This window comes from Oncorhynchus masou, chromosome 27 (genome assembly GCF_036934945.1).
Source record: "Oncorhynchus masou masou isolate Uvic2021 chromosome 27, UVic_Omas_1.1, whole genome shotgun sequence".
NCBI classification, from domain to species: domain Eukaryota; kingdom Metazoa; phylum Chordata; class Actinopteri; order Salmoniformes; family Salmonidae; genus Oncorhynchus; species Oncorhynchus masou.
In genome coordinates, this window is record NC_088238.1 from 9,914,621 (window position 1) to 9,941,397 (window position 26,777).

The following is a 26,777-nucleotide window of genomic DNA, read 5'->3' on the forward strand; positions in this document are numbered from 1 at the left end:
AAACACGATTTCACAATATGGACATTTCCACTTCTGTAGTTTCCTGGACTCTGTCTTTTTAAACACAGGCTATATGGATAGAAGATAAACTAAGTTTTCTCCATATTACATGCATGTACTCTAACTTTCTGCTCATATTTTGTTAGTCAATTGTTGAATGTTGTTTACACAGTCTGTTTCCCTCCCGTCAGGTTCCCTATCGCGGTCCGTTTCCCTCCGTCAGGTTACCTATCGCGGTCAGGTTCCCTCCGTCAGGTTTCCTATCGCGGTCAGGTTCCCTATCGCGGTCAGGTTCCCTATCGCGGTCCGTTTCCCTATCGCGGTCAGGTTCCCTATCGCGGTCAGGTTCCCTCCGTCAGGTTCCCTATCGCGGTCAGGTTCCCTATCGCGGTCAGTTTCCCTATCGCGGTCAGGTTCCCTATCGCGGTCAGGTTCCCTATCGCGGTCAGGTTCCCTATCGCGGTCAGGTTCCCTATCGCGGTCAGGTTCCCTATCGCGGTCAGGTTCCCTATCGCGGTCAGGTTCCCTATCGCGGTCAGGTTCCCTATCGCGGTCAGGTTCCCTATCGCGGTCAGGTTCCCTCCGTCAGGTTTCCTATCGCGGTCAGGTTCCCTATCGCGGTCCGTTTCCCTCCCGTCAGGTTTCCTATCGCGGTCCGTTTCCCTCCCGTCAGGTTCCCTATCGCGGTCCGTTTCCCTCCCGTCAGGTTTCCTATCGCGGTCCGTTTCCCTCCCGTCAGGTTCCCTATCGCGGTCAGGTTCCCTCCGTCAGGTTTCCTATCGCGGTCTGTTTCCCTCCCGTCAGGTTTCCTATCGCGGTCCGTTTCCCTCCCGTCAGGTTCCCTATCGCGGTCAGGTTCCCTATCGCGGTCAGGTTCCCTATCGCGGTCCGTTTCCCTCCGTCAGGTTCCCTATCGCGGTCAGGTTCCCTATCGCGGTCAGGTTTCCTATCGCGGTCAGGTTTCCTATCGCGGTCCGTTTCCCTCCCGTCAGGTTTCCTATCGCGGTCAGGTTCCCTATCGCGGTCAGGTTCCCTATCGCGGTCAGGTTCCCTATCGCGGTCCGTTTCCCTCCGTCAGGTTCCCTATCGCGGTCAGGTTTCCTATCGCGGTCAGGTTTCCTATCGCGGTCCGTTTCCCTCCCGTCAGGTTTCCTATCGCGGTCAGGTTTCCTATCGCGGTCAGGTTTCCTATCGCGGTCCGTTTCCCTCCCGTCAGGTTTCCTATCGCGGTCAGGTTCCCTATCGCGGTCAGGTTCCCTATCGCGGTCAGGTTTCCTATCGCGGTCCGTTTCCCTCCGTCAGGTTCCCTATCGCGGTCAGGTTTCCTATCGCGGTCCGTTTCCCTCCGTCAGGTTCCCTATCGCGGTCAGGTTTCCTATCGCGGTCCGTTTCCCTCCGTCAGGTTCCCTATCGCGGTCAGGTTCCCTATCACGGTCAGGTTCCCTATCGCGGTCAGGTTTCCTATCGCGGTCCGTTTCCCTCCGTCAGGTTCCCTATCGCGGTCAGGTTCCCTATCGCGGTCAGGTTTCCTATCGCGGTCCGTTTCCCTCCCGTCAGGTTTCCTATCGCGGTCCGTTTCCCTCCCGTCAGGTTTCCTATCGCGGTCAGGTTCCCTCCGTCAGGTTTCCTATCGCGGTCAGGTTCCCTATCGCGGTCCGTTTCCCTCCCGTCAGGTTTCCTATCGCGGTCCGTTTCCCTCCCGTCAGGTTTCCTATCGCGGTCCGTTTCCTCCCGTCAGGTTTCCTATCGCGGTCAGGTTCCCTCCGTCAGGTTCCCTATCGCGGTCCGTTTCCCTCCCGTCAGGTTTCCTATCGCGGTCAGGTTTCCTATCGCGGTCTGTTTCCCTCCCGTCAGGTTTCCTATCGCGGTCCGTTTCCCTCCCGTCAGGTTCCCTATCGCGGTCAGGTTCCCTATCGCGGTCAGGTTCCCTATCGCGGTCAGGTTCCCTATCGCGGTCAGGTTCCCTATCGCGGTCCGTTTCCCTCCCGTCAGGTTCCCTATCGCGGTCAGGTTCCCTATCGCGGTCAGGTTTCCTATCGCGGTCCGTTTCCCTCCGTCAGGTTCCCTATCGCGGTCAGGTTTCCTATCGCGGTCCGTTTCCCTCCGTCAGGTTCCCTATCGCGGTCAGGTTTCCTATCGCGGTCTGTTTCCCTCCGTCAGGTTCCCTATCGCGGTCAGGTTTCCTATCGTGGTCCGTTTCCCTCCGTCAGGTTCCCTATCGCGGTCAGGTTCCCTATCGCGGTCAGGTTCCCTATCGCGGGCAGGTTTCCTATCGCGGTCCGTTTCCCTCCGTCAGGTTCCCTATCGCGGTCAGGTTTCCTATCGCGGTCCGTTTCCCTCCCGTCAGGTTTCCTATCGCGGTCCGTTTCCCTCCCGTCAGGTTTCCTATCGCGGTCCGTTTCCCTCCCGTCAGGTTTCCTATCGCGGTCAGGTTCCCTCCGTCAGGTTTCCTATCGCGGTCAGGTTCCCTATCGCGGTCCGTTTCCCTCCCGTCAGGTTTCCTATCGCGGTCCGTTTCCCTCCCGTCAGGTTTCCTATCGCGGTCCGTTTCCCTCCCGTCAGGTTTCCTATCGCGGTCAGGTTCCCTCCGTCAGGTTCCCTATCGCGGTCCGTTTCCCTCCCGTCAGGTTTCCTATCGCGGTCAGGTTTCCTATCGCGGTCTGTTTCCCTCCCGTCAGGTTTCCTATCGCGGTCCGTTTCCCTCCCGTCAGGTTCCCTATCGCGGTCAGGTTCCCTATCGCGGTCAGGTTCCCTATCGCGGTCCGTTTCCCTCCGTCAGGTTCCCTATCGCGGTCAGGTTTCCTATCGCGGTCTGTTTCCCTCCGTCAGGTTCCCTATCGCGGTCAGGTTTCCTATCGCGGTCCGTTTCCCTCCCGTCAGGTTTCCTATCGCGGTCCGTTTCCCTCCCGTCAGGTTTCCTATCGCGGTCCGTTTCCCTCCCGTCAGGTTTCCTATCGCGGTCCGTTTCCCTCCCGTCAGGTTTCCTATCGCGGTCCGTTTCCCTCCCGTCAGGTTCCCTATCGCGGTCAGGTTCCCTATCGCGGTCAGGTTCCCTATCGCGGTCCGTTTCCCTCCGTCAGGTTCCCTATCGCGGTCAGGTTTCCTATCGCGGTCTGTTTCCCTCCGTCAGGTTCCCTATCGCGGTCAGGTTTCCTATCGCGGTCAGGTTTCCTATCGCGGTCCGTTTCCCTCCGTCAGGTTCCCTATCGCGGTCCGTTTCCCTATCGCGGTCAGGTTCCCTATCGCGGTCAGGTTTCCTATCGCGGTCCGTTTCCCTCCGTCAGGTTTCCTATCGCCGTCAGGTTTCCTATCGCGGTCAGGTTTCCTATCGCGGTCAGGTTTCCTACCGCGGTCAGGTTTCCTATCGCGGTCAGGTTTCCTATCGCGGTCCGTTTCCCTCCCGTCAGGTTTCCTATCGCGGTCCGTTTCCCTCCGTCAGGTTTCCTATCGCGGTCAGGTTCCCTCCCGTCAGGTTTCCTATCGCGGTCCGTTTCCCTCCCGTCAGGTTTCCTATCGCGGTCCGTTTCCCTCCCGTCAGGTTTCCTATCGCGGTCAGGTTCCCTCCGTCAGGTTCCCTATCGCGGTCCGTTTCCCTCCCGTCAGGTTTCCTATCGCGGTCAGGTTTCCTATCGCTATCTGTTTCCCTCCCGTCAGGTTTCCTATCGCGGTCCGTTTCCCTCCCGTCAGGTTTCCTATCGCTATCTGTTTCCCTCCCGTCAGGTTTCCTATCGCGGTCCGTTTCCCTCCCGTCAGGTTTCCTATCGCGGTCCGTTTCCCTCCGTCAGGTTTCCTATCGCGGTCTGTTTCCCTCCCGTCAGGTTTCCTATCGCGGTCTGTTTCCCTCCCGTCAGGTTTCCTATCGCGGTCTGTTTCCCTCCCCTCAGGTTTCCTATCGCGGTCTGTTTCCCTCCCGTCAGGTTTCCTATCGCGGTCAGGTTTCCTATCGCGGTCTGTTTCCCTCCCGTCAGGTTTCCTATCGCGGTCTGTTTCCCTCCCGTCAGGTTTCCTATCGCGGTCAGGTTCCCTATCGCGGTCAGGTTCCCTATCGCGGTCAGGTTTCCTATCGCGGTCCGTTTCCCTCCCGTCAGGTTTCCTATCGCGGTCCGTTTCCCTCCCGTCAGGTTTCCTATCGCGGTCAGGTTTCCTATCGCGGTCAGGTTTCCTATCGCGGTCAGGTTTCCTATCGCGGTCCGTTTCCCTCCCGTCAGGTTTCCTATCGCGGTCAGGTTCCCTATCGCGGTCAGGTTCCCTATCGCGGTCAGGTTTCCTATCGCGGTCCGTTTCCCTCCGTCAGGTTCCCTATCGCGGTCAGGTTTCCTATCGCGGTCCGTTTCCCTCCGTCAGGTTCCCTATCGCGGTCAGGTTTCCTATCGCGGTCCGTTTCCCTCCGTCAGGTTCCCTATCGCGGTCAGGTTTCCTATCGCGGTCCGTTTCCCTCCGTCAGGTTCCCTATCGCGGTCAGGTTTCCTACCGCGGTCAGGTTTCCTACCGCGGTCAGGTTTCCTACCGCGGTCAGGTTTCCTATCGCGGTCCGTTTCCCTCCCGTCAGGTTTCCTATCGCGGTCCGTTTCCCTCCCGTCAGGTTTCCTATCGCGGTCCGTTTCCCTCCCCGTCAGGTTTCCTATCGCGGTCAGGTTCCCTCCCGTCAGGTTTCCTATCGCGGTCAGGTTCCCTATCGCGGTCCGTTTCCCTCCCGTCAGGTTTCCTATCGCGGTCCGTTTCCCTCCCGTCAGGTTTCCTATCGCGGTCCGTTTCCCTCCCGTCAGGTTTCCTATCGCGGTCAGGTTCCCTCCGTCAGGTTCCCTATCGCGGTCCGTTTCCCTCCCGTCAGGTTTCCTATCGCGGTCAGGTTTCCTATCGCTATCTGTTTCCCTCCCGTCAGGTTTCCTATCGCGGTCCGTTTCCCTCCCGTCAGGTTTCCTATCGCGGTCCGTTTTCCTCCCGTCAGGTTTCCTATCGCGGTCAGGTTTCCTATCGCGGTCAGGTTTCCTATCGCGGTCAGGTTTCCTATCGCGGTCTGTTTCCCTCCCGTCAGGTTTCCTATCGCGGTCCGTTTCCCTCCGTCAGGTTCCCTATCGCGGTCCGTTTCCCTCCGTCAGGTTCCCTATCGCGGTCAGGTTCCCTCCGTCAGGTTCCCTATCGCGGTCAGGTTCCCTATCGCGGTCAGGTTCCCTATCGCGGTCAGGTTCCCTATCGCGGTCAGGTTCCCTATCGCGGTCTGTTTCCCTCCGTCAGGTTCCCTATCGCGGTCTGTTTCCCTCCGTCAGGTTCCCTATCGCGGTCAGGTTCCCTATCGCGGTCAGGTTCCCTATCGCGGTCTGTTTCCCTCCGTCAGGTTTCCTATCGCGGTCCGTTTCCCTCCGTCAGGTTCCCTATCGCGGTCTGTTTCCCTATCGCGGTCTGTTTCCCTATCGCGGTCTGTTTCCCTATCGCGGTCAGGTTCCCTATCGCGGTCAGGTTCCCTATCGCGGTCAGGTTCCCTATCGCGGTCAGGTTCCCTATCGCGGTCCGGTTCCCTCCGTCAGGTTCCCTATCGCGGTCAGGTTCCCTCCGTCAGGTTCCTATCGCGGTCAGGTTCCCTATCGCGGTCCGTTTCCCTCCCGTCAGGTTTCCTATCGCGGTCCGTTTCCCTCCCGTCAGGTTTCCTATCGCGGTCCGTTTCCCTCCCGTCAGGTTTCCTATCGCGGTCCGTTTCCCTCCCGTCAGGTTTCCTATCGCGGTCCGTTTCCCTCCGTCAGGTTTCCTATCGCGGTCCGTTTCCCTCCGTCAGGTTTCCTATCGCGGTCAGGTTTCCCTCCCGTCAGGTTCCCTATCGCGGTCTGTTTCCCTCCCGTCAGGTTCCCTATCGCGGTCCGTTTCCCTCCGTCAGGTTCCCTATCGCGGTCCGTTTCCCATTCCGTTAGTCTCTATAAAAGGCTGTTAACAGATGCAGTAGAAGAATGAAAGTAGTTGTTACGATTTCAAAGTTCTGCTCACGGGGTTCTTCGCTTTCTAAACATCCTGACACTGTTTCCAACATTTAGAATTTTTGGATAAAAAATGTATTAAGTACTCTGCAAATCTCTTTAAAAAATGTTTTTAACTAGGCAAGTCGGTTAATAACAAATTCTTATTTTGGCTGTTCAGGGGCAGAACGACAGATTTTTACCTTGTCAGCTCGGGGATTCCATCTTGCTACCTTCTGGTTCCAAGTCCTAACCACTAAGCTACTTGCTGGTTACTGGTCCAACACTCTAACCACTAGTCTACCTGATGCTGGTTACTAGTCCAACACTCTAACCACTAGTCTACCTGATGCTGGTTACTAGTCCAACGCTCTAACCACTAGGCTACGCTGCCGACCCTTTCTGTTCTTAGATAGCTGGCTAGACTAACTTACCCCAAACAAATTGTAGAATGCATGGCTAATTGAGTGACTCTCAGTTATAATTCAGTTATAATAATAGAATATTAAATATTTATGGGGCACCACTTGCCTGTTCTTAGTCAGGTAGGCCTTACACACCATAGAGAATGATAGAGGCCTTTAGTGGCCAGAAGGTGGTATTAAGTCCTTATACACACCATAGAGCATGATAGAGAATGAGAGGCCTCTAGTGGCCAGAAGGTGGTATTAAGGCCTTACACACCATAGAGCATGATCGAGAATGAGAGGCCTCTAGGGGCCAGAAGGTGATATTAACATGGGCACCATTTTTAAAAGTAGTCAACATTTTAAAAGTAGTCAACTGGGTGGGACTTTCAACTTCATTAGCTGATCCCTCTTGGTGACCCTGTTGGAGTCATGTCAAACCGGGTCATCAGGAGGGGTTCAGCCAATCGTGAAGAAGAAAATTGACTACAAAATGGCGATTGCCTCAATGGAGCTGCCGATGCTGTCAGACGCTATATTGGCTAAGATACAAAGATTAGTTCTCCTATCTACAGTATCTCTGTTACACACAGGTACACAAAGGCACACACACACCACCTTCGCCATAACTATAGCAACCCCTGATAGTGATCTTGGTGCTCCCTGAGTGATATGTCACTCTGTTCCTGGTTACAGCATAACAGTACAGACCTCAATCAGCGGCTACTACAACCTCACAGTACATATCTCAGTGTGTGTGTGTGTGTGTGTGAGAGAGAGATGTGGCTGGGCTGGAGGTTGTTGAAGGGTGAGATGTGGCTGGAGGTCGTTGAAGGGCGAGATGTGGCTGGGGGTCGTTGAAGGGTGAGATGTGGCTGGGGGTCGTTGAAGGGCGAGATGTGGCTGGGGGTCGTTGAGGGTGAGATGTGGCTGGGGGTCGTTGAAGGGCGAGATGTGGCTGGGGGTCGTTGAGGGGTGAGATGTGGCTGGGGGTCGTTGAGGGGTGAGATGTGGCTGGGGGTTGTTGAAGGGCGAGATGTGGTTGGGGGTCGTTGAGGGGTGAGATGTGGCTGGGGGTCGTTGAAGGGCGAGATGTGGCTGGGGGTCGTTGAAGGGCGAGATGTGGTTGGGGGTCGTTGAGGGTGAGATGTGGCTGGGGGTTGTTGAGGGGTGAGATGTGGCTGGGGGTCGTTGAGGGGTGAGATGTGGCTGGGGGTCGTTGAAGGGTGAGATGTGGCTGGGCTGGGGGTCGTTGAAGGGTGAGATGTGGCTGGGGGTCGTTGAAGGGGGAGATGTGGCTGGGGGTCGTTGAAGGGGGAGATGTGGCTGGGGGTCGTTGAAGGGTGAGATGTGGCTGGGGGTCGTTGAAGGGTGAGATGTGGCTGGGGGTCGTTGAAGGGGGAGATGTGGCTGGGGGTCGTTGAAGGGCGAGATGTGGCTGGGGGTCGTTGAAGGGCGAGATGTGGCTGGGGGTCGTTGAGGGGCGAGATGTGGCTGGGGGTCGTTGAAGGGTGAGATGTGGCTGGGGGTCGTTGAAGGGCGAGATGTGGTTGGGGGTCGTTGAGGGGTGAGATGTGGCTGGGGGTCGTTGAAGGGTGAGATGTGGCTGGGGGTCGTTGAAGGGGGAGATGTGGCTGGGGGTCGTTGAAGGGTGAGATGTGGCTGGGGGTCGTTGAAGGGCGAGATGTGGCTGGGGGTCGTTGAAGGGCGAGATGTGGTTGGGGGTCGTTGAGGGGTGAGATGTGGCTGGGGGTGGTTGAGGGGTGAGATGTGGCTGGGGGTCGTTGAGGGGTGAGATGTGGCTGGGGGTCGTTGAAGGGGGAGATGTGGCTGGGGGTCGTTGAAGGGGAGATGTGGCTGGGGGTCGTTGAAGGGCGAGATGTGGCTGGGGTCGTTGAAGGGCGAGATGTGGCTGGGGGTCGTTGAGGGGCGAGATGTGGCTGGGGGTCGTTGAAGGGTGAGATGTGGCTGGGGGTCGTTGAAGGGCGAGATGTGGTTGGGGGTCGTTGAGGGGTGAGATGTGGCTGGGGGTCGTTGAAGGGCGAGATGTGGTTGGGGGTCGTTGAAGGGTGAGATGTGGCTGGGGGTCGTTGAAGGGTGAGATGTGGCTGGGGGTCGTTGAAGGGCGAGATGTGGCTGGGGGTCGTTGAAGGGTGAGATGTGGCTGGGGGTCGTTGAAGGGCGAGATGTGGCTGGGGGTCGTTGAAGGGCGAGATGTGGCTGGGCTGGAGGTTGTTGAAGGGTGAGATGTGGCTGGGCTGGAGGTTGTTGAAGGGTGAGATGTGGCTGGAGGTCGTTGAAGGGTGAGATGTGGCTGGGCTGGAGGTTGTTGAAGGGTGAGATGTGGCTGGGGGTCGTTGAAGGGTGAGATGTGGCTGGGCTGGAGGTTGTTGAAGGGTGAGATGTGGCTGGGCTGGAGGTTGTTGAAGGGTGAGATGTGGCTGGAGGTCGTTGAAGGGTGAGATGTGGCTGGGCTGGAGGTTGTTGAAGGGTGAGATGTGGCTGGGGGTCGTTGAAGGGTGAGATGTGGCTGGGCTGGAGGTTGTTGAAGGGTGAGATGTGGCTGGGCTGGAGGTTGTTGAAGGGTGAGATGTGGCTGGGCTGGGGGTTGAAGGGTGAGATGTGGCTGGAGGTCGTTGAAGGGCGAGATGTGGCTGGGGGTCGTTGAAGGGTGAGATGCGGCTGGAGGTCGTTGAAGGGCGAGATGCGGCTGGAGGTCGTTGAAGGGCGAGATGCGGCTGGGGGTCGTTGAAGGGTGAGATGTGGCTGGGGGTCGTTGAAGGGTGAGATGTGGCTGGGGGTCGTTGAAGGGGGAGATGTGGCTGGGGGTCGTTGAAGGGGGAGATGTGGCTGGGGGTCGTTGAAGGGGGAGATGTGGCTGGGGGTCGTTTAAGGGGGAGATGCGGCTGGGGGTCGTTGAGGGGCGAGATGTGGCTGGGGGTCGTTGAGGGGTGAGATGTGGCTGGGGGTCGTTGAAGGGTGAGATGTGGCTGGGGGTCGTTGAAGGGTGAGATGTGGCTGGGGGTCGTTGAAGGGTGAGATGTGGCTGGGCTGGGGGTCGTTGAAGGGTGAGATGTGGCTGGGGGTCGTTGAAGGGGAGATGTGGCTGGGGGTCGTTTAAGGGTGAGATGCGGCTGGGGGTCGTTGAAGGGGGAGATGTGGCTGGGGGTCGTTTAAGGGTGAGATGCGGCTGGGGGTCGTTGAGGGGCGAGATGTGGCTGGGGTCGTTGAGGGTGAGATGTGGCTGGGGGTCGTTGAAGGGTGAGATGTGGCTGGGGGTCGTTGAAGGGTGAGATGTGGCTGGGGGTCGTTGAAGGGTGAGATGTGGCTGGGCTGGGGGTCGTTGAAGGGTGAGATGTGGCTGGGGGTCGTTGAAGGGGGAGATGTGGCTGGGGGTCGTTGAAGGGTGAGATGTGGCTGGGCTGGGGGTCGTTGAAGGGTGAGATGTGGCTGGGGGTCGTTGAAGGGCGAGATGTGGTTGGGGGTCGTTGAGGGTGAGATGTGGCTGGGGGTCGTTGAGGGGTGAGATGTGGCTGGGGGTCGTTGAAGGGCGAGATGTGGTTGGGGGTCGTTGAGGGTGAGATGTGGCTGGGGGTCGTTGAGGGTGAGATGTGGCTGGGGGTCGTTGAAGGGTGAGATGTGGCTGGGGGTCGTTGAAGGGTGAGATGTGGCTGGGGGTCGTTGAAGGGTGAGATGTGGCTGGGCTGGGGGTCGTTGAAGGGTGAGATGTGGCTGGGGGTCGTTGAAGGGGAGATGTGGCTGGGCTGGGGGTCGTTGAAGGGTGAGATGTGGCTGGGGGTCGTTGAAGGGTGAGATGTGGCTGGGGGTCGTTGAAGGGTGAGATGTGGCTGGGGGTCGTTGAAGGGCGAGATGTGGCTGGGGGTCGTTGAGGGTGAGATGTGGCTGGGGGTCGTTGAAGGGCGAGATGTGGCTGGGGGTCGTTGAAGGGCGAGATGTGGCTGGGGGTCGTTGAAGGGCGAGATGTGGCTGGGGGTCGTTGAAGGGCGAGATGTGGTTGGGGGTCGTTGAGGGGTGAGATGTGGCTGGGGGTCGTTGAGGGGTGAGATGTGGCTGGGGGTCGTTGAAGGGTGAGATGTGGCTGGGGGTCGTTGAAGGGTGAGATGTGGCTGGGGGTCGTTGAAGGGTGAGATGTGGCTGGGGGTCGTTGAAGGGGGAGATGTGGCTGGGGGTCGTTGAAGGGCGAGATGTGGCTGGGGGTCGTTGAAGGGCGAGATGTGGCTGGGGGTCGTTGAGGGCGAGATGTGGCTGGGGGTCGTTGAAGGGTGAGATGTGGCTGGGGGTCGTTGAAGGGCGAGATGTGGTTGGGGGTCGTTGAGGGGTGAGATGTGGCTGGGGGTCGTTGAAGGGTGAGATGTGGCTGGGGGTCGTTGAAGGGCGAGATGTGGCTGGGGGTCGTTGAAGGGTGAGATGTGGCTGGGGGTCGTTGAAGGGCGAGATGTGGCTGGGGGTCGTTGAAGGGCGAGATGTGGCTGGGCTGGAGGTTGTTGAAGGGTGAGATGTGGCTGGGCTGGAGGTTGTTGAAGGGTGAGATGTGGCTGGAGGTCGTTGAAGGGTGAGATGTGGCTGGGCTGGAGGTTGTTGAAGGGTGAGATGTGGCTGGGGGTCGTTGAAGGGTGAGATGTGGCTGGGCTGGAGGTTGTTGAAGGGTGAGATGTGGCTGGGCTGGAGGTTGTTGAAGGGTGAGATGTGGCTGGAGGTCGTTGAAGGGTGAGATGTGGCTGGGCTGGAGGTTGTTGAAGGGTGAGATGTGGCTGGGGGTCGTTGAAGGGTGAGATGTGGCTGGGCTGGAGGTTGTTGAAGGGTGAGATGTGGCTGGGCTGGAGGTTGTTGAAGGGTGAGATGTGGCTGGGCTGGGGGTTGAAGGGTGAGATGTGGCTGGAGGTCGTTGAAGGGCGAGATGTGGCTGGGGGTCGTTGAAGGGTGAGATGCGGCTGGAGGTCGTTGAAGGGCGAGATGCGGCTGGAGGTCGTTGAAGGGCGAGATGCGGCTGGGGGTCGTTGAAGGGTGAGATGTGGCTGGGGGTCGTTGAAGGGTGAGATGTGGCTGGGGGTCGTTGAAGGGTGAGATGTGGCTGGGGGTCGTTGAAGGGTGAGATGTGGCTGGGGGTCGTTGAAGGGGAGATGTGGCTGGGGGTCGTTTAAGGGTGAGATGCGGCTGGGGGTCGTTGAGGGCGAGATGTGGCTGGGGGTCGTTGAGGGGTGGCTGGGGGTCGTTGAAGGGTGAGATGTGGCTGGGGGTCGTTGAGGGGTGAGATGTGGCTGGGGGTCGTTGAAGGGTGAGATGTGGCTGGGCTGGGGGTCGTTGAAGGGTGAGATGTGGCTGGGGGTCGTTGAAGGGGAGATGTGGCTGGGGGTCGTTTAAGGGTGAGATGCGGCTGGGGGTCGTTGAGGGGCGAGATGTGGCTGGGGTCGTTGAGGGTGAGATGTGGCTGGAGGTCGTTGAAGGGTGAGATGTGGCTGGGGGTCGTTGAAGGGTGAGATGTGGCTGGGGGTCGTTGAAGGGTGAGATGTGGCTGGGGGTCGTTGAAGGGGGAGATGTGGCTGGGGGTCGTTGAAGGGTGAGATGTGGCTGGAGGTCGTTGAGGGGTGAGATGTGGCTGGGGGTCGTTGAAGGGGAGATGTGGCTGGGGGTCGTTGAGGGGTGAGATGTGGCTGGGGGTCGTTGAAGGGTGAGATGTGGCTGGGGGTCGTTGAAGGGTGAGATGTGGCTGGGGGTCGTTGAAGGGGAGATGTGGCTGGGGGTCGTTGAAGGGCGAGATGTGGCTGGGGGTCGTTGAAGGGCGAGATGTGGCTGGGGGTCGTTGAAGGGCGAGATGTGGCTGGGGGTCGTTGAAGGGCGAGATGTGGCTGGGGTCGTTGAAGGGCGAGATGTGGCTGGGGGTCGTTGAAGGGGAGATGTGGCTGGGGGTCGTTGAAGGGGAGATGTGGCTGGGGGTCGTTGAGGGGTGAGATGTGGCTGGGGGTCGTTGAAGGGTGAGATGTGGCTGGGGGTCGTTGAAGGGTGAGATGTGGCTGGGGGTCGTTGAAGGGTGAGATGTGGCTGGGGGTCGTTGAAGGGCGAGATGTGGCTGGGGGTCGTTGAAGGGCGAGATGTGGCTGGGGGTCGTTGAAGGGCGAGATGTGGCTGGGGGTCGTTGAAGGGCGAGATGTGGCTGGGGGTCGTTGAAGGGCGAGATGTGGCTGGGGGTCGTTGAAGGGCGAGATGTGGCTGGGGGTCGTTGAAGGGCGAGATGTGGCTGGGGGTCGTTGAAGGGCGAGATGTGGCTGGGGGTCGTTGAAGGGCGAGATGTGGCTGGGGGTCGTTGAAGGGCGAGATGTGGTTGGGCTGGAGGTCGTTGAAGGGTGAGATGTGGCTGGGGGTCGTTGAAGGGCGAGATGTGGCTGGGGGTCGTTGAAGGGCGAGATGTGGTTGGGCTGGGGGTCGTTGAAGGGTGAGATGTGGTTGGGCTGGGGGTCGTTGAAGGGTGAGATGTGGTTGGGCTGGGGGTCGTTGAAGGGTGAGATGTGGTTGGGCTGGGGGTCGTTGAAGGGCGTGATGTGGCTGGAGGTCGTTGAAGGGTGAGATGTTGCTGAGCTAAGGAGCTGTCCTGGAGTACAGCCAGGGTTGATTTAACCTGCACTCTGTGTGCTGCATCAGGACATTTCTATACAACCGGGGCTAGATGATCATCACACTGGACGTCAGCAGCAAAGAGACTACAGTGTTCAAATAGTGATGGGCGGTGTTGTGTTGTGTTTTGCAGGTGGAATAATTCAGTGTAATTGTCACGTCTGTATATTCTAGGTAGATGTGGAATATGATTCTATAATGTCTGTATATTCCAGGTGGAATATGATTCTATAATGTATATATCTCTTTATATTCCAGGTAGAGGTGGAATAGGATTCTATAATATATCTCTGTATATTCCAGGTAGAGGTGGAATAGGATTCTATAATGTGTGTATATTCCAGGTAGAGGTGGAATATGATTCTATAATGTATATATCTCTGTATATTCCAGGTAGAGATGGAATAGGATTCTATAATGTATATATCTCTGTATATTCCAGGTAGAGGTGGAATATGATTCTGTAGTGTATATATCTCTGTATATTCCAGGTAGATGTGGAATAGGATTCTATAATGTCTGTATATTCCAGGTGGAATATGATTCTATAATGTATATATCTCTGTATATTCCAGGTGGATGTGGAATAGGATTCTATAATATATCTCTGTATTCCAGGTAGATGTGGAATAGGATTCTATAATGTATATATCTCTGTATATTCCAGGTAGATGTGGAATATGATTCTATAATCTCTGTATTCCAGGTAGATGTGGAATAGGATTCTATAATGTATATATCTCTGTATATTCCAGGTAGATGTGGAATAGGATTCTATAATGTCTATATATTCCAGGTGGAATATGATTCTATAATGTATATATCTCTGTATTCCAGGTAGATGTGGAATATGATTCTATAATGTGTATATCTCTGTATATTCCAGGTAGAGGTGGAATATGATTCTATAATGTATATATCTCTGTATATTCCAGGTAGATGTGGAATATGATTCTATAATGTATATATCTCTGTATATTCCAGGTAGATGTGGAATAGGATTCTATAATGTATATATCTCTGTATATTCCAGGTAGATGTGGAATATGATTCTATAATATATCTCTGTATTCCAGGTAGATGTGGAATAGGATTCTATGTCTGTATATTCCAGGTGGAATATGATTCTATAATGTATATTCCAGGTGGATGTGGAATAGGATTCTATAATATATCTCTGTATTCCAGGTAGATGTGGAATATGATTCTATAATGTATATATCTCTGTATATTCCAGGTGGATGTGGAATAGGATTCTATAATGTGTATATCTCTGTATATTCCAGGTAGAGGTGGAATATGATTCTATAATGTATATATCTCTGTATATTCCAGGTGGATGTGGAATAGGATTCTATAATGTGTATATCTCTGTATATTCCAGGTAGAGGTGGAATATGATTCTATAATGTATATATCTCTGTATATTCCAGGTAGATGTGGAATATGATTCTATAATGTATCTCTGTATTCCAGGTAGATGTGGAGGTGTACAGGAGAGACTCTAAGAAGCTTCCAGGTTTAGGAGAACCTGACATCGACTGGGAGGAGAGTGTTTACCTGAATCTGATCTTAATGAAGGTTGGTATGACAACAAGCTCATTCCAAGGCGGTCTCCCTCCCCAGTACTAACCAGAACCGACCCTGAACAGGCTGTCTCCCTCCCCAGTACTAACCAGGCCCGACCCTGAACAGGCTGTCTCCATCCCCAGTACTAACCAGGCCCGACCCTGAACAGGCTGTCCCAGTACTAACCAGGCCCGACCCTGAACAGGTTGTCCCAGTACTAACCAGGCCCGACCCTGAACAGGCTGTCTCCCAGTACTAACCAGGCCCGACCCTGAACAGGCTGTCTCCCAGTACTAACCAGGCCCGACCCTGAACAGGCTGTCTCCATCCCCAGTACTAACCAGGCCCGACCCTGAACAGGTTCTCCCAGTACTAACCAGGCCCGACCCTGAACAGGTTCTCCCAGTACTAACCAGGCCCGACCCTGAACAGGCTGTCTCCCTCCCCAGTACTAACCAGGCCCGACCCTGAACAGGTTCTCCCAGTACTAACCAGGCCCGACCCTGAACAGGCTGTCTCCCTCCCCAGTACTAACCAGGCCCGACCCTGAACAGGTTGTCTCCCGTCCCAGTACTAACCAGGCCCGACCCTGAACAGGTTGTCTCCCTCCCCAGTACTAACCAGGCCCGACCCTGAACAGGTTGTCTCCCTCCCCAGTACTAACCAGGCCCGACCCTGAACAGGTTGTCTCCCGTCCCAGTACTAACCAGGCCCGACCCTGAACAGGTTGTCTCCCGTCCCAGTACTAACCAGGCCCGACCCTGAACAGGCTGTCTCCTGTCCCAGTACTAACCAGGCCCAACCCTGAACAGGTTGTCTCCCGTCCCAGTACTAACCAGGCCCGACCCTGAACAGGCTGTCTCCTGTCCCAGTACTAACCAGGCCCGACCCTGAACAGGTTGTCCCAGTACTAACCAGGCCCGACCCTGAACAGGCTGTCTCCTGTCCCAGTACTAACCAGGCCCGACCCTGAACAGGTTGTCTCCCGTCTCAGTACTAACCAGGCCCGACCCTGAACAGGCTGTCTCCCGTCCCAGTACTAACCAGGCCCGACCCTGAACAGGTTGTCTCCCGTCTCAGTACTAACCAGGCCCGACCCTGAACAGGCTGTCTCCCGTCCCAGTACTAAACAGGCCCGACCCTGAACAGGTTGTCTCCCGTCCCAGTACTAACCAGGCCCGACCCTGAACAGGTTGTCTCCTGTCCCAGTACTAACCAGGCCCGACCCTGAACAGGTTGTCTCCCGTCCCAGTACTAACCAGGCCCGACCCTGAACAGGTTGTCTCCTGTCCCAGTACTAACCAGGCCCGACCCTGAACAGGTTGTCTCCCGTCTCAGTACTAACCAGGCCCGACCCTGAACAGGTTGTCCCAGTACTAACCAGGCCCGACCCTGAACAGGCTGTCCCAGTACTAACCAGGCCCAACCCTGAACAGGCTGTCCCAGTACTAACCAGGCCCGACCCTGAACAGGCTGTCCCAGTACTAACCAGGCCCGACCCTGAACAGGCTGTCTCCCTCCCCAGTACTATCCAGGCCCGACCCTGAACAGGCTGTCTCCCGTCCCAGTACTAACCAGGCCCGACCCTGAACAGGTTGTCTCCCGTCCCAGTACTAACCAGGCCCGACCCTGAACAGGCTGTCTCCCGTCCCAGTACTAACCAGGCCCGACCCTGAACAGGTTGTCTCCCTCCCCAGTACTATCCAGGCCCGACCCTGAACAGGCTGTCTCCCGTCCCAGTACTAACCAGGCCCGACCCTGAACAGGCTGTCTCCCGTCCCAGTACTAACCAGGCCGACCCTGAACAGGCTGTCTCCCGTCCCAGTACTAACCAGGCCGACCCTGAACAGGTTGTCTCCCGTCCCAGTACTAACCAGGCCGACCCTGAACAGGCTGTCTCCCTCCCCAGTACTAACCAGGCCCGACCCTGAACAGGCTGTCTCCCTCCCCAGTACTAACCAGGCCTGACCCTGAACAGGCTGTCTCCCTCCCCAGTACTAACCAGGCCCGACCCTGAACAGGCTGTCTCCCGTCCCAGTACTAACCAGGCCGACCCTGAACAGGTTGTCTCCCGTCCCAGTACTAACCAGGCCGACCCTGAACAGGCTGTCTCCCTCCCCAGTACTAACCAGGCCCGACCCTGAACAGGCTGTCTCCCTCCCCAGTACTAACCAGGCCCGACCCTGAACAGGCTGTCTCCCTCCCCAGTACTATCCAGGCCCGACCCTGAACAGGCTGTCTCCCTCCCCAGTACTAACCAGGCCCGACCCTGAACAGGCTGTCTCCCTCCCCAGTACTAACCAGGCCCGACCCTGAACAGGTTGTCTCCCTCCCCAGTACTATCCAGGCCCGACCCTGAACAGGCTGTCTCCCGTCCCAGTACTATCCAGGCCCGACCCTGAACAGGCTGTCTCCCTCCCCAGTACTATCCAGGCCCGACCCTGAACAGGCTGTCTCCCTCCCCAGTACTAACCAGGCCCGACCCTGAACAGGTTGTCTCCCTCCCCAGTACTAACCAGGCCCGACCCTGAACAGGCTGTCTCCCGTCCCAGTACTATCCAGGCCCGACCCTGAACAGGCTGTCTCCCTCCCCAGTACTATCCAGGCCCGACCCTGAACAGGCTGTCTCCCTCCCCAGTACTATCCAGGCCCGACCCTGAACAGGCTGTCTCCCTCCCCAGTACTAACCAGGCCTGACCCTGAACAGGTTGTCTCCTGTCCCAGTACTAACCAGGCCGACCCTGAACAGGCTGTCTCCCTCCCCAGTACTAACCAGGCCCGACCCTGAACAGGCTGTCTCCCTCCCCAGTACTAACCAGGCCTGACCCTGAACAGGCTGTCTCCCTCCCCAGTACTAACCAGGCCCGACCCTGAACAGGCTGTCTCCTGTCCCAGTACTAACCAGGCCCGACCCTGAACAGGCTGTCTCCCTCCCCAGTACTAACCAGGCCCGACCCTGAACAGGCTGTCTCCCTCCCCAGTACTAACCAGGCCCGACCCTGAACAGGCTGTCTCCTGTCCCAGTACTAACCAGGCCCGACCCTGAACAGGCTGTCTCCCTCCCCAGTACTAACCAGGCCCGACCCTGAACAGGCTGTCTCCTGTCCCAGTACTAACCAGGCCCGACCCTGAACAGGTTGTCCCAGTACTAACCAGGCCCGACCCTGAACAGGTTGTCTCCTGTCCCAGTACTAACCAGGCCGACCCTGAACAGGCTGTCTCCTGTCCCAGTACTAACCAGGCCCGACCCTGAACAGGTTGTCCCAGTACTAACCAGGCCCGACCCTGAACAGGTTGTCTCCTGTCCCAGTACTAACCAGGCCCGACCCTGAACAGGTTGTCTCCTGTCCCAGTACTAACCAGGCCCGACCCTGAACAGGCTGTCTCCTGTCCCAGTACTAACCAGGCCGACCCTGAACAGGCTGTCTCCCTCCCCAGTACTAACCAGGCCCGACCCTGAACAGGCTGTCTCCCTCCCCAGTACTAACCAGGCCCGACCCTGAACAGGTTGTCTCCCGTCCCAGTACTAACCAGGCCCGACCCTGAACAGGTTGTCTCCCGTCCCAGTACTAACCAGGCCCGACCCTGAACAGGCTGTCTCCCTCCCCAGTACTAACCAGGCCCGACCCTGAACAGGCTGTCTCCTGTCCCAGTACTAACCAGGCCCGACCCTGATCAGGCTGTCTCCCTCCCCAGTACTAACCAGGCCCGACCCTGAACAGGTTGTCTCCCTCCCCAGTACTAACCAGGCCCGACCCTGAACAGGTTGTCTCCTGTCCCAGTACTAACCAGGCCCGACCCTGAACAGGCTGTCTCCCTCCCCAGTACTAACCAGGCCGACCCTGAACAGGCTGTCTCCCGTCCCAGTACTAACCAGGCCGACCCTGAACAGGTTGTCTCCTGTCCCAGTACTAACCAGGCCCGACCCTGAACAGGCTGTCTCCCTCCCCAGTACTAACCAGGCCCGACCCTGAACAGGTTGTCTCCTGTCCCAGTACTAACCAGGCCCGACCCTGAACAGGCTGTCTCCCTCCCCAGTACTAACCAGGCCCGACCCTGAACAGGTTGTCTCCCGTCCCAGTACTAACCAGGCCCGACCCTGAACAGGCTGTCTCCCTCCCCAGTACTATCCAGGCCCGACCCTGAACAGGCTGTCTCCCGTCCCAGTACTAACCAGGCCCGACCCTGAACAGGCTGTCTCCCTCCCCAGTACTATCCAGGCCCGACCCACTCACATGGCTCTCTCAGATATCTACATTTTTATTAGCCATTACCCGTCACATGATCGGATCCTTCAAGCAGCCATCTTGGGTCCTTCTAGCAGCCATCTTGGGTCCTACTAGCAGCCATCTTGGGTCCTTCTAGCAGCCATCTTGGGTCTTTCTAGCAGCCATCTTGGGTCTTTCTCGCAGCCATATTGGGTCCTTCTAGCAGCCATCTTGGGTCCTACTAGCAGCCATCTTGGGTCCTTCTAGCAGCCACCTTGGGTCCTTCTAGCTGCCATCTTGGGTCCTTTTCACAGGCTCCAAGTGAAGACAGCCACATCAGGGACGCAGTTGAGCGCTTCCTTATATTGAAGATGTTGGAAGAACTGTCCACATTTTTCTTTGAACCATTTCATCAACCAACAAGATGAGTAGGCCTAACGAACCACAAAATAACTAGCCTATGTCAATTTACTAGTCCCCATAGTACAAAAGTTGACCTATTCTGTGTAAGAACAATAAATATTCCAAACATTAGTCTGGGACAGTTGTGGAATATAATAGATCCCAAATTACCACCAGCATCAAAAAAATACCCTTTTCAAAAGCAATGAGGCTGATTCAACAGATCAGACCGTTCCACTGAAACGTTGATGAACCATTCAGCTTTTTTCTCCATATAAGCGCAGCAATGCACACGGCAGGAGGCTATGAGCACCAAATGTTCCAAAATGCTAGCAAATAGCGGGACACAACTGGTATCAAACGTGTTTCTGCGTGTAATGCTTTCTTATAAAGGGGCTTTTTTATTTTATGGTGAAAAATGATCTTCCCCAAATACTGTAAACTGACACACTGTCTGTATTCCAGTTTGGCTGTCTATGTATTCCAGTTTGGCTGTCTATGTATTCTAGTTTGGCTGGCTGTATTCCAGTTTGGCTGTCTATGTATTCTAGTTTGGCTGTCTGTATTCCAGTTTGGCTGTCTATGTATTCCAGTTTGGCTGTCTATGTATTCCAGTTTGGCTGTCTATGTATTCCAGTTTGGCTGTCTATGTATTCCAGTTTGGCTGTCTATGTATTCTAGTTTGGCTGTCTGTATTCCAGTTTGGCTGTCTATGTATTCCAGTTTGGCTGTCTATGTATTCTAGTTTGGCTGTCTGTATTCCAGTTTGGCTGTCTATGTATTCTAGTTTGGCTGTCTGTATTCCAGTTTGGTTGTCTATGTATTCCAGTTTGGTTGTCTATGTATTCCAGTTTGGTTGTCTATGTATTCCAGTTTGGCTGTCTATGTATTCCAGTTTGGCTGTCTATGTATTCCAGTTTGGCTGTCTATGTATTCCAGTTTGGCTGTCTATGTATTCCAGTTTGGCTGTCTATGTATTCCAGTTTGGCTGTCTATGTATTCTAGTTTGGCTGTCTATGTATTCCAGTTTGGCTGTCTATGTATTCTAGTTTGGCTGTCTATGTATTCTAGTTTGGCTGTCTGTATTCCAGTTTGGCTGTCTATGTATTCTAGTTTGGCTGTCTGTATTCCAGTTTGGTTGTCTATGTATTCCAGTTTGGCTGTCTATGTATTCCAGTTTGGCTGTCTATGTATTCTAGTTTGGCTGTCTGTATGCCAGTTTGGCTGTCTATGTATTCCAGTTTGGCTGTCTATGTATTCTAGTTTGGCTGTCTGTATTCCAGTTTGGCTGTCTATGTATTCCAGTTTGGCTGTATATGTATTCCAGTTTGGCTGTCTATGTATTCCAGTTTGGCTGTCTATGTATTCCAGTTTGGCTGTCTATGTATTCTAGTTTGGCTGTCTGTATTCCAGTTTGGCTGTCTATGTATTCCAGTTTGGCTGTCTATGTATTCTAGTTTGGCTGTCTGTATTCCAGTTTGGCTGTCTATGTATTCTAGTTTGGCTGTCTGTATTCCAGTTTGGTTGTCTATGTATTCCAGTTTGGCTGTCTATGTATTCCAGTTTGGCTGTCTATGTATTCTAGTTTGGCTGTCTGTATTCCAGTTTGGCTGTCTATGTATTCCAGTTTGGCTGTCTATGTATTCTAGTTTGGCTGTCTGTATTCCAGTTTGGCTGTCTATGTATTCCAGTTTGGTTGTCTATGTATTCCAGTTTGGCTGTCTATGTATTCCAGTTTGGCTGTCTATGTATTCCAGTTTGGCTGTCTATGTATTCCAGTTTGGCTGTCTATGTATTCCAGTTTGGCTGTCTATGTATTCCAGTTTGGCTGTCTATGTATTCCAGTTTGGCTGTCTATGTATTCCAGTTTGGCTGTCTATGTATTCCAGTTTGGCTGTCTATGTATTCCAGTTTGGCTGTCTATGTGTGCCAGTTTGGCTGTCTATGTGTGCCAGTTTGGCTGTCTATGTATTCCAGTTTGGCTGTCTATGTATTCCAGTTTGGCTGTCTATGTATTCTAGTTTGGCGTTCTGTATTCCAGTTTGGCTGTCTATGTATTCTAGTTTGGCTGTCTGTATTCCAGTTTGGCTGTCTATGTATTCCAGTTTGGCTGTCTATGTATTCTAGTTTGGCTGTCTGTATTCCAGTTTGGCTGTCTATGTATTCCAGTTTGGTTGTCTATGTATTCCAGTTTGGTTGTCTATGTATTCCAGTTTGGCTGTCTATGTATTCCAGTTTGGCTGTCTATGTATTCCAGTTTGGCTGTCTATGTATTCCAGTTTGGCTGTCTATGTATTCCAGTTTGGCTGTCTATGTATTCCAGTTTGGCTGTCTATGTATTCCAGTTTGGCTGTCTATGTATTCCAGTTTGGCTGTCTATGTATTCCAGTTTGGCTGTCTATGTGTGCCAGTTTGGCTGTCTATGTGTGCCAGTTTGGCTGTCTGTTTGGCTGCCTATGTAGGCCAGTTTGGCTGCCTAATGTAGGCCAGTTTGGCTGCCTAATGTAGGCCAGTTTGGCTGCCTAATGTAGGCCAGTTTGGCTGCCTAATGTAGGCCAGTTTGGCTGCCTAATGTAGGCCAGTTTGGCTGCCTAATGTAGGCCAGTTTGGCTGCCTAATGTAGGCCAGTTTGGCTGCCTAATGTAGGCCAGTTTGGCTGCCTATGTTTGGCTGCCTAATGTAGGCCAGTTTGGTTGCCTAATGTAGGCCAGTTTGGCTTTACACTGGTTCTAGAGGGGATTAATGTGCTTAATTGTTATTTGGCATCTTTAGCTGTGATCCAAACCTTATCTGAACATATAGGCCTATGGGCTAACACGCCATTCACACGGGATGACACGCCATTCACACGGGATGACACGCCATTCACACGGGATGACACGCCATTCACACGGGATGACACGCCATTTATAGTGATGGCCTAATATTGTCACCCATCACACTTTGGGTGTTAAAATGTTATTTATTAAATCTTTTCCCCTTTTTCTCCCCAATTTCGATCTCGTCTCATCTTGTTGCAACTCCCCAAACGGGCTCGGGAGGCGAAGGTGGAGTCGTGCGTTCTCTGAAACATGATACGCCTAACCGCGCTCCTTAACACCCGCCAGCCTAACCCGGAAGTTAGCCGCACCAATGTGTTGAACAGGAAACACTGTTCAACTGGCGACTGAAGTCAGCCTGCAGACACCCGGCCCGCCACAAGGAGTCGCTAGAGAGCGATGAGCTTTACTTGGCTCGTGGCTCTCTAGCGACTCCTTGTGGCAGGCCGGGTGTCTGTAAGCTGACTTCAGTTGACGGTTGAATGAACCCAGGTCTGTAGTATCGCCTCGAGCACTGCGATGCAGTACCTTAGACCGCTGGGCCACTTGTAATTTTCCAGGAAAATGGTTGAATAAAACCAAGTTCATAACCTCTTTTTTCCCCCTATCAGCTGGACTATGTGGTGACGTGTGCTGTCTGCACGCGCTCAGACGCAGGAGACATCCACATTCACAGGAAGAAGTCTCAGGTAAGAGACGGGACTCTTCAGACTACATCCCATTGGATTTACTGATGTAGCTATGGATAATGGGCCTCTACAGAACCTGACCCAGTAACTCTCGCTTTCTCTCTCTTCCTCGCTTTCTCTCTCTTCCTCGCTTTCTCTCTCTTCCTCGCTTTCTCTCTCTTCCTCGCTTTCTCTCTCTTCCTCGCTTTCTCTCTCTTCCTCGCTTTCTCTCTCTTCCTCGCTCTCTCTCTCCCCCTTTCTCGCTCTCTCTCTCCCCCTTTCTCGCTCTCTCTCTCCCCCTTTCTCGCTCTCTCTCTCCCCCTTTCTCGCTCTCTCTCTCTCCCCCTTTCACGCTCTCTCTCTCTCCCCCTTTCTCGCTCTCTTTCTCTCCCCCTTTCTCGCTCTCTTTCTCTCCCCCTTTCTCTCCCCCTTTCTCGCTCTCTCTCCCCCTTTCTCGCTCTCTCTCTCCCTTTCTCGCTCTCTCTCTCCCCCTTTCTCGCTCTCTCCCCCTTTCTCGCTCTCGCTCTCTCCCCCTTTCTCGCTCTCTCTCTCTCCCCCTTTCTCGCTCTCTCTCTCTCCCCCTTTCTCGCTCTCTCTCTCTCCCCCTTTCTCGCTCTCTCTCTCTCCCCCTTTCTCGCTCTCTCTCTCTCCCCCTTTCTCGCTCTCTCCCCCTTTCTCGCTCTCTCTCTCCCCCTCTCTCTCTCGTTCTCTCTCTCTCTCCCTTTCTCGCTTTCTCTGTCTCTCTCATCACAGCAAGTGTATGCGTCGCCAAGTAAACACGCCATGGACAGTAAAGGAGAGGAGTCTAAGATGAGCTACCCCAACATCTTCTTCATGATTGACAACTTTGAGGAGGTAACCGTGACAACCGCCCACAATCCCCTCCTCCCCAATCAGGCACCTGACAGGTTGTGATTGATTGCCGGGGCCTCTCGAAGGGCCCCCTGGGAGATGGGCTGTGTATTGAAGTGTGACCTGGGGTGTATTCATTATTCGGTCTCCGTTGCAACCCGGAAACCATTTACTCCAAATGGAAAACATTTTACAATGAAAACAAGAGTTTCTATTGGACAAATTCAGGTAGGAACCTCTCTCCCGTTTTCATTCCATTTCCTCTGCTTCCGTTGGTTCGTTAGAGTAAACGGTTTCCGTTGCAAAACGTTTCAGCAACAGAGCAGACATTTTTTTTGCAACGGAATCTAACTAATGAATACACCCCTGATGCTGTCGGTCCATTTCAAAGCCACTACTGCAGTCCCCTGATTCCAGTGTATTAACCTCACGGCAGACGGGGTCAGTTACAACGTCTCTACGTTTTTACAGTGAGAATATAAAACAGCAGTGATTGAACCAGTCTTTTTCAGTTCCTGGTATCAGCTCTCTCAGCTAAACGACGTGACTCTGCAAACATACTTGTAAACAGACACTCTGTATTCTAACGCAGCGGTTCTCAACTGGTTTTGCTTCGGGAAACATAATTGAACCAGGTTGTCTGTCGCGACTTAATATTCACATCGTGGAAAATAATATAGAAAAATATGTTTTTAATGCTATATTGATATTTAATTAACCAATTGTATGGCAATAAAATGTTGCCCATATTCTTGAAGAATGTTAAGTTGGTTTCAGAATCCACTAAATAGGGCTGCCGATAACTCTAAAAACACTGTGATTTAAACGATTTAAAAATATATATTCAGTTCCAGTCAACAGTTTGGACACACCTTTCTCATTCAAGGGTTTTTCTTTATTTTGACTATTTTCTACATTGTAGAATAATAGTGAAGACCTCAACTATGAAGTAACACATATGGAATCATGTAGTAACCAAAAAAGTGTTAAACAAATCAACATATATTTGAGATTCTTCAAAGTAGCCACCCTTTGCCTTGATGACAGCTTTGCACACTCTTGGCATTCTCTCAACCAGCTTTTTAAATACATTTTTATTTAACCTTTATTTAACTAGGCAAGTCAGTTAAGAACTAATTCTTATTTACAATGACGGCCTACCCCGGCCAAACCCGGACGACGCTGGGCCAATTGTGCGCAGCCCTATGGGACTCCCAATCACGGCCGGATGTGATACAGCTTGGATTCGAACCAGGGACTGTAGTGACGCCTCTTAGACCCCTGCACCACTCGGGAGCCCTAAGTTTCATGAGGTAGTCACCTGGAAGGCTTTACAATTAACAGGTGTGTTTTGTTAAAAGTGAATTTGTGGAATTTCTTTCCTTAATGCGTTTGAGCCAATCAGTTGTGTTGTGACAAGGTAGGGGTGGTATACAGAAGATAGTCCTATTTGGCAAAAGACCAAGTCCATATTATGGCAAGAACAGCTCAAATAAGCAAAGAGAAATGACAGTCCATCATTACTTTAAGACATGAAGGTCAGTCAATCGAGGAAATTTCAATAACTTGGAAAGTTTCTTCAAAATCAAAACAAATTTTATTTATGTTCAAGTGCAGTCGCAAAAACCATCAAGCGCTAAGATGAAACTGGCTCTCATGAGGACCGCCACAGGAACGGAAGACCCAGAGTTACCTCTGCTGCAGAGGATAAGTTCATTAGAGATACCCGTGACCAATTCAGAACCTCCCGAGACCCAAATTTGGGTCGCGAACCACCAGTTGAGAATCGCTGTTCTAACGTGTCTCTCTCGCACCCCTCTCTCTCTCTCTCTCTCTCTCTCTATGTCTCTCTCTGTGTCTCTCTCTGTGTCTCTCTCTGTGTCTCTCTCTGTGTCTCTCTCTGTGTCTCTCTCTGTGTCTCTCTCTGTGTCTCTCTTTGTGTCTCTCTCTGTGTCTCTCTCTGCCCCCTCTGTCTCTCTGTATGTGTAGGTGTTCTGTGACATGACGGTAGGCGAGGGGGAGATGGTGTGTGTGGAGTTGGTAGCCAGTGATAAGAGCAACACGTTCCAAGGAGTCGTCTTCCAAGGTTCCATCCGCTACGAAGCTCTGAAGAAGGTTTACGACAACAGGGTAAGTCTCTACTCTATAGATATCTATCTGGGATGTCTCTCTACTCTATAGATATCTATCTGGGATGTCTCTCTACTCTATAGATATCTATCTGGGATGTCTCTCTCTCTACTCTAGAGATATCTATCTGGGATGTCTCTCTACTCTATAGATATCTATCTGGGATGTCTCTCTACTCTATAGACATCTATCTGGGATGTCTCTCTACTCTATAGACATCTATCTGGGATGCCTCTCTACTCTATAGATTTCTATCTGGGATTCCTCTGAAGAAGGTTTACGACAACAGAGTAAGTCTCTACTCTAGAGATATCTATCTGGGATGTCTCTCTCTACTCTAGAGATATCTATCTGGGATGTCTCTCTCTACTCTAGAGATATCTATCTGGGATGTCTCTCTCTGGAGAACTTTCATACAGTGTATTTGGAAAGTTTGCGAACCCCTTGACTTTTTCCCAAAAATGTGTTACATCATTATTCTAAAATGTATTAAAAATATATATTTTTAAAAAATCATCAATCTACGCATTTTTGAAATTGTGTTAATAATAAAAAACTGAAATATCACATTTACATAAGTATTCAGACCCTTTACTCAGTACTTTGTTGAAACACCTTTGGCAGTGATTACAGCCTCCAGTCTTCTTGGGTATGACGCTACAAGCTTGGCACACCTGTATTTGGGGAGTTTATCCCATTCTTCTCTGCAGATCCTCTCAAGCTCTGTCAGGTTGGATGGGGAGCGTCACTGCACAGCTATTTTCAGGTCTCTCCAGAGACGTTGGATCGGGTTCAAGTCCGGGCTCTGGCCGGGCCACTCAAGGACATTGAGACTTGTCCTGAAGCCACTCCTGTGTTGTCTTGTCTGTGTGCTTAGGGTTATTGTCCTGTCGGAAGGTGAACCTTCACCCCAGTCTGAGGTCCTGAGCGCTCTGGAGCAGCTTTTCATCAAGGATCTCTCTGTAATTTGTTCTGTTCATCTTTCCCTCGATCCTGACTAGTCTCCCAGTCCCTGCCGCTGAAAAACATCCCCACAGCATGATGCTGCCACCACCATGCTTCACCGTAGGGATGCTGCCAGGTTTCCTCCAGACGTGACGTTTGGCCTTCAGGCCAAAGAGTTCAATCAGACCAGAGAATCTTGTTT

The 26,777-nt window shown here is 53.4% G+C and overlaps 1 protein-coding gene across 2 annotated transcripts in view; it reads left to right on the forward strand.

Annotated features, from left to right (window-relative positions):
- The window catches only part of LOC135515598 (uncharacterized protein KIAA0930 homolog), a 504,429-nt gene that overhangs the window by 467,296 nt on the left and 10,356 nt on the right, over positions 1-26,777 (forward strand). For both annotated transcript variants that reach the window (XM_064939220.1, XM_064939219.1), the window contains exons 3-6: positions 14,459-14,563; positions 22,592-22,669; positions 23,402-23,503; positions 25,490-25,630. In XM_064939220.1, coding sequence (XP_064795292.1) covers positions 14,459-14,563; positions 22,592-22,669; positions 23,402-23,503; positions 25,490-25,630 — 426 coding nt within the window. The remainder of the gene's footprint in view (positions 1-14,458; positions 14,564-22,591; positions 22,670-23,401; positions 23,504-25,489; positions 25,631-26,777) is intronic.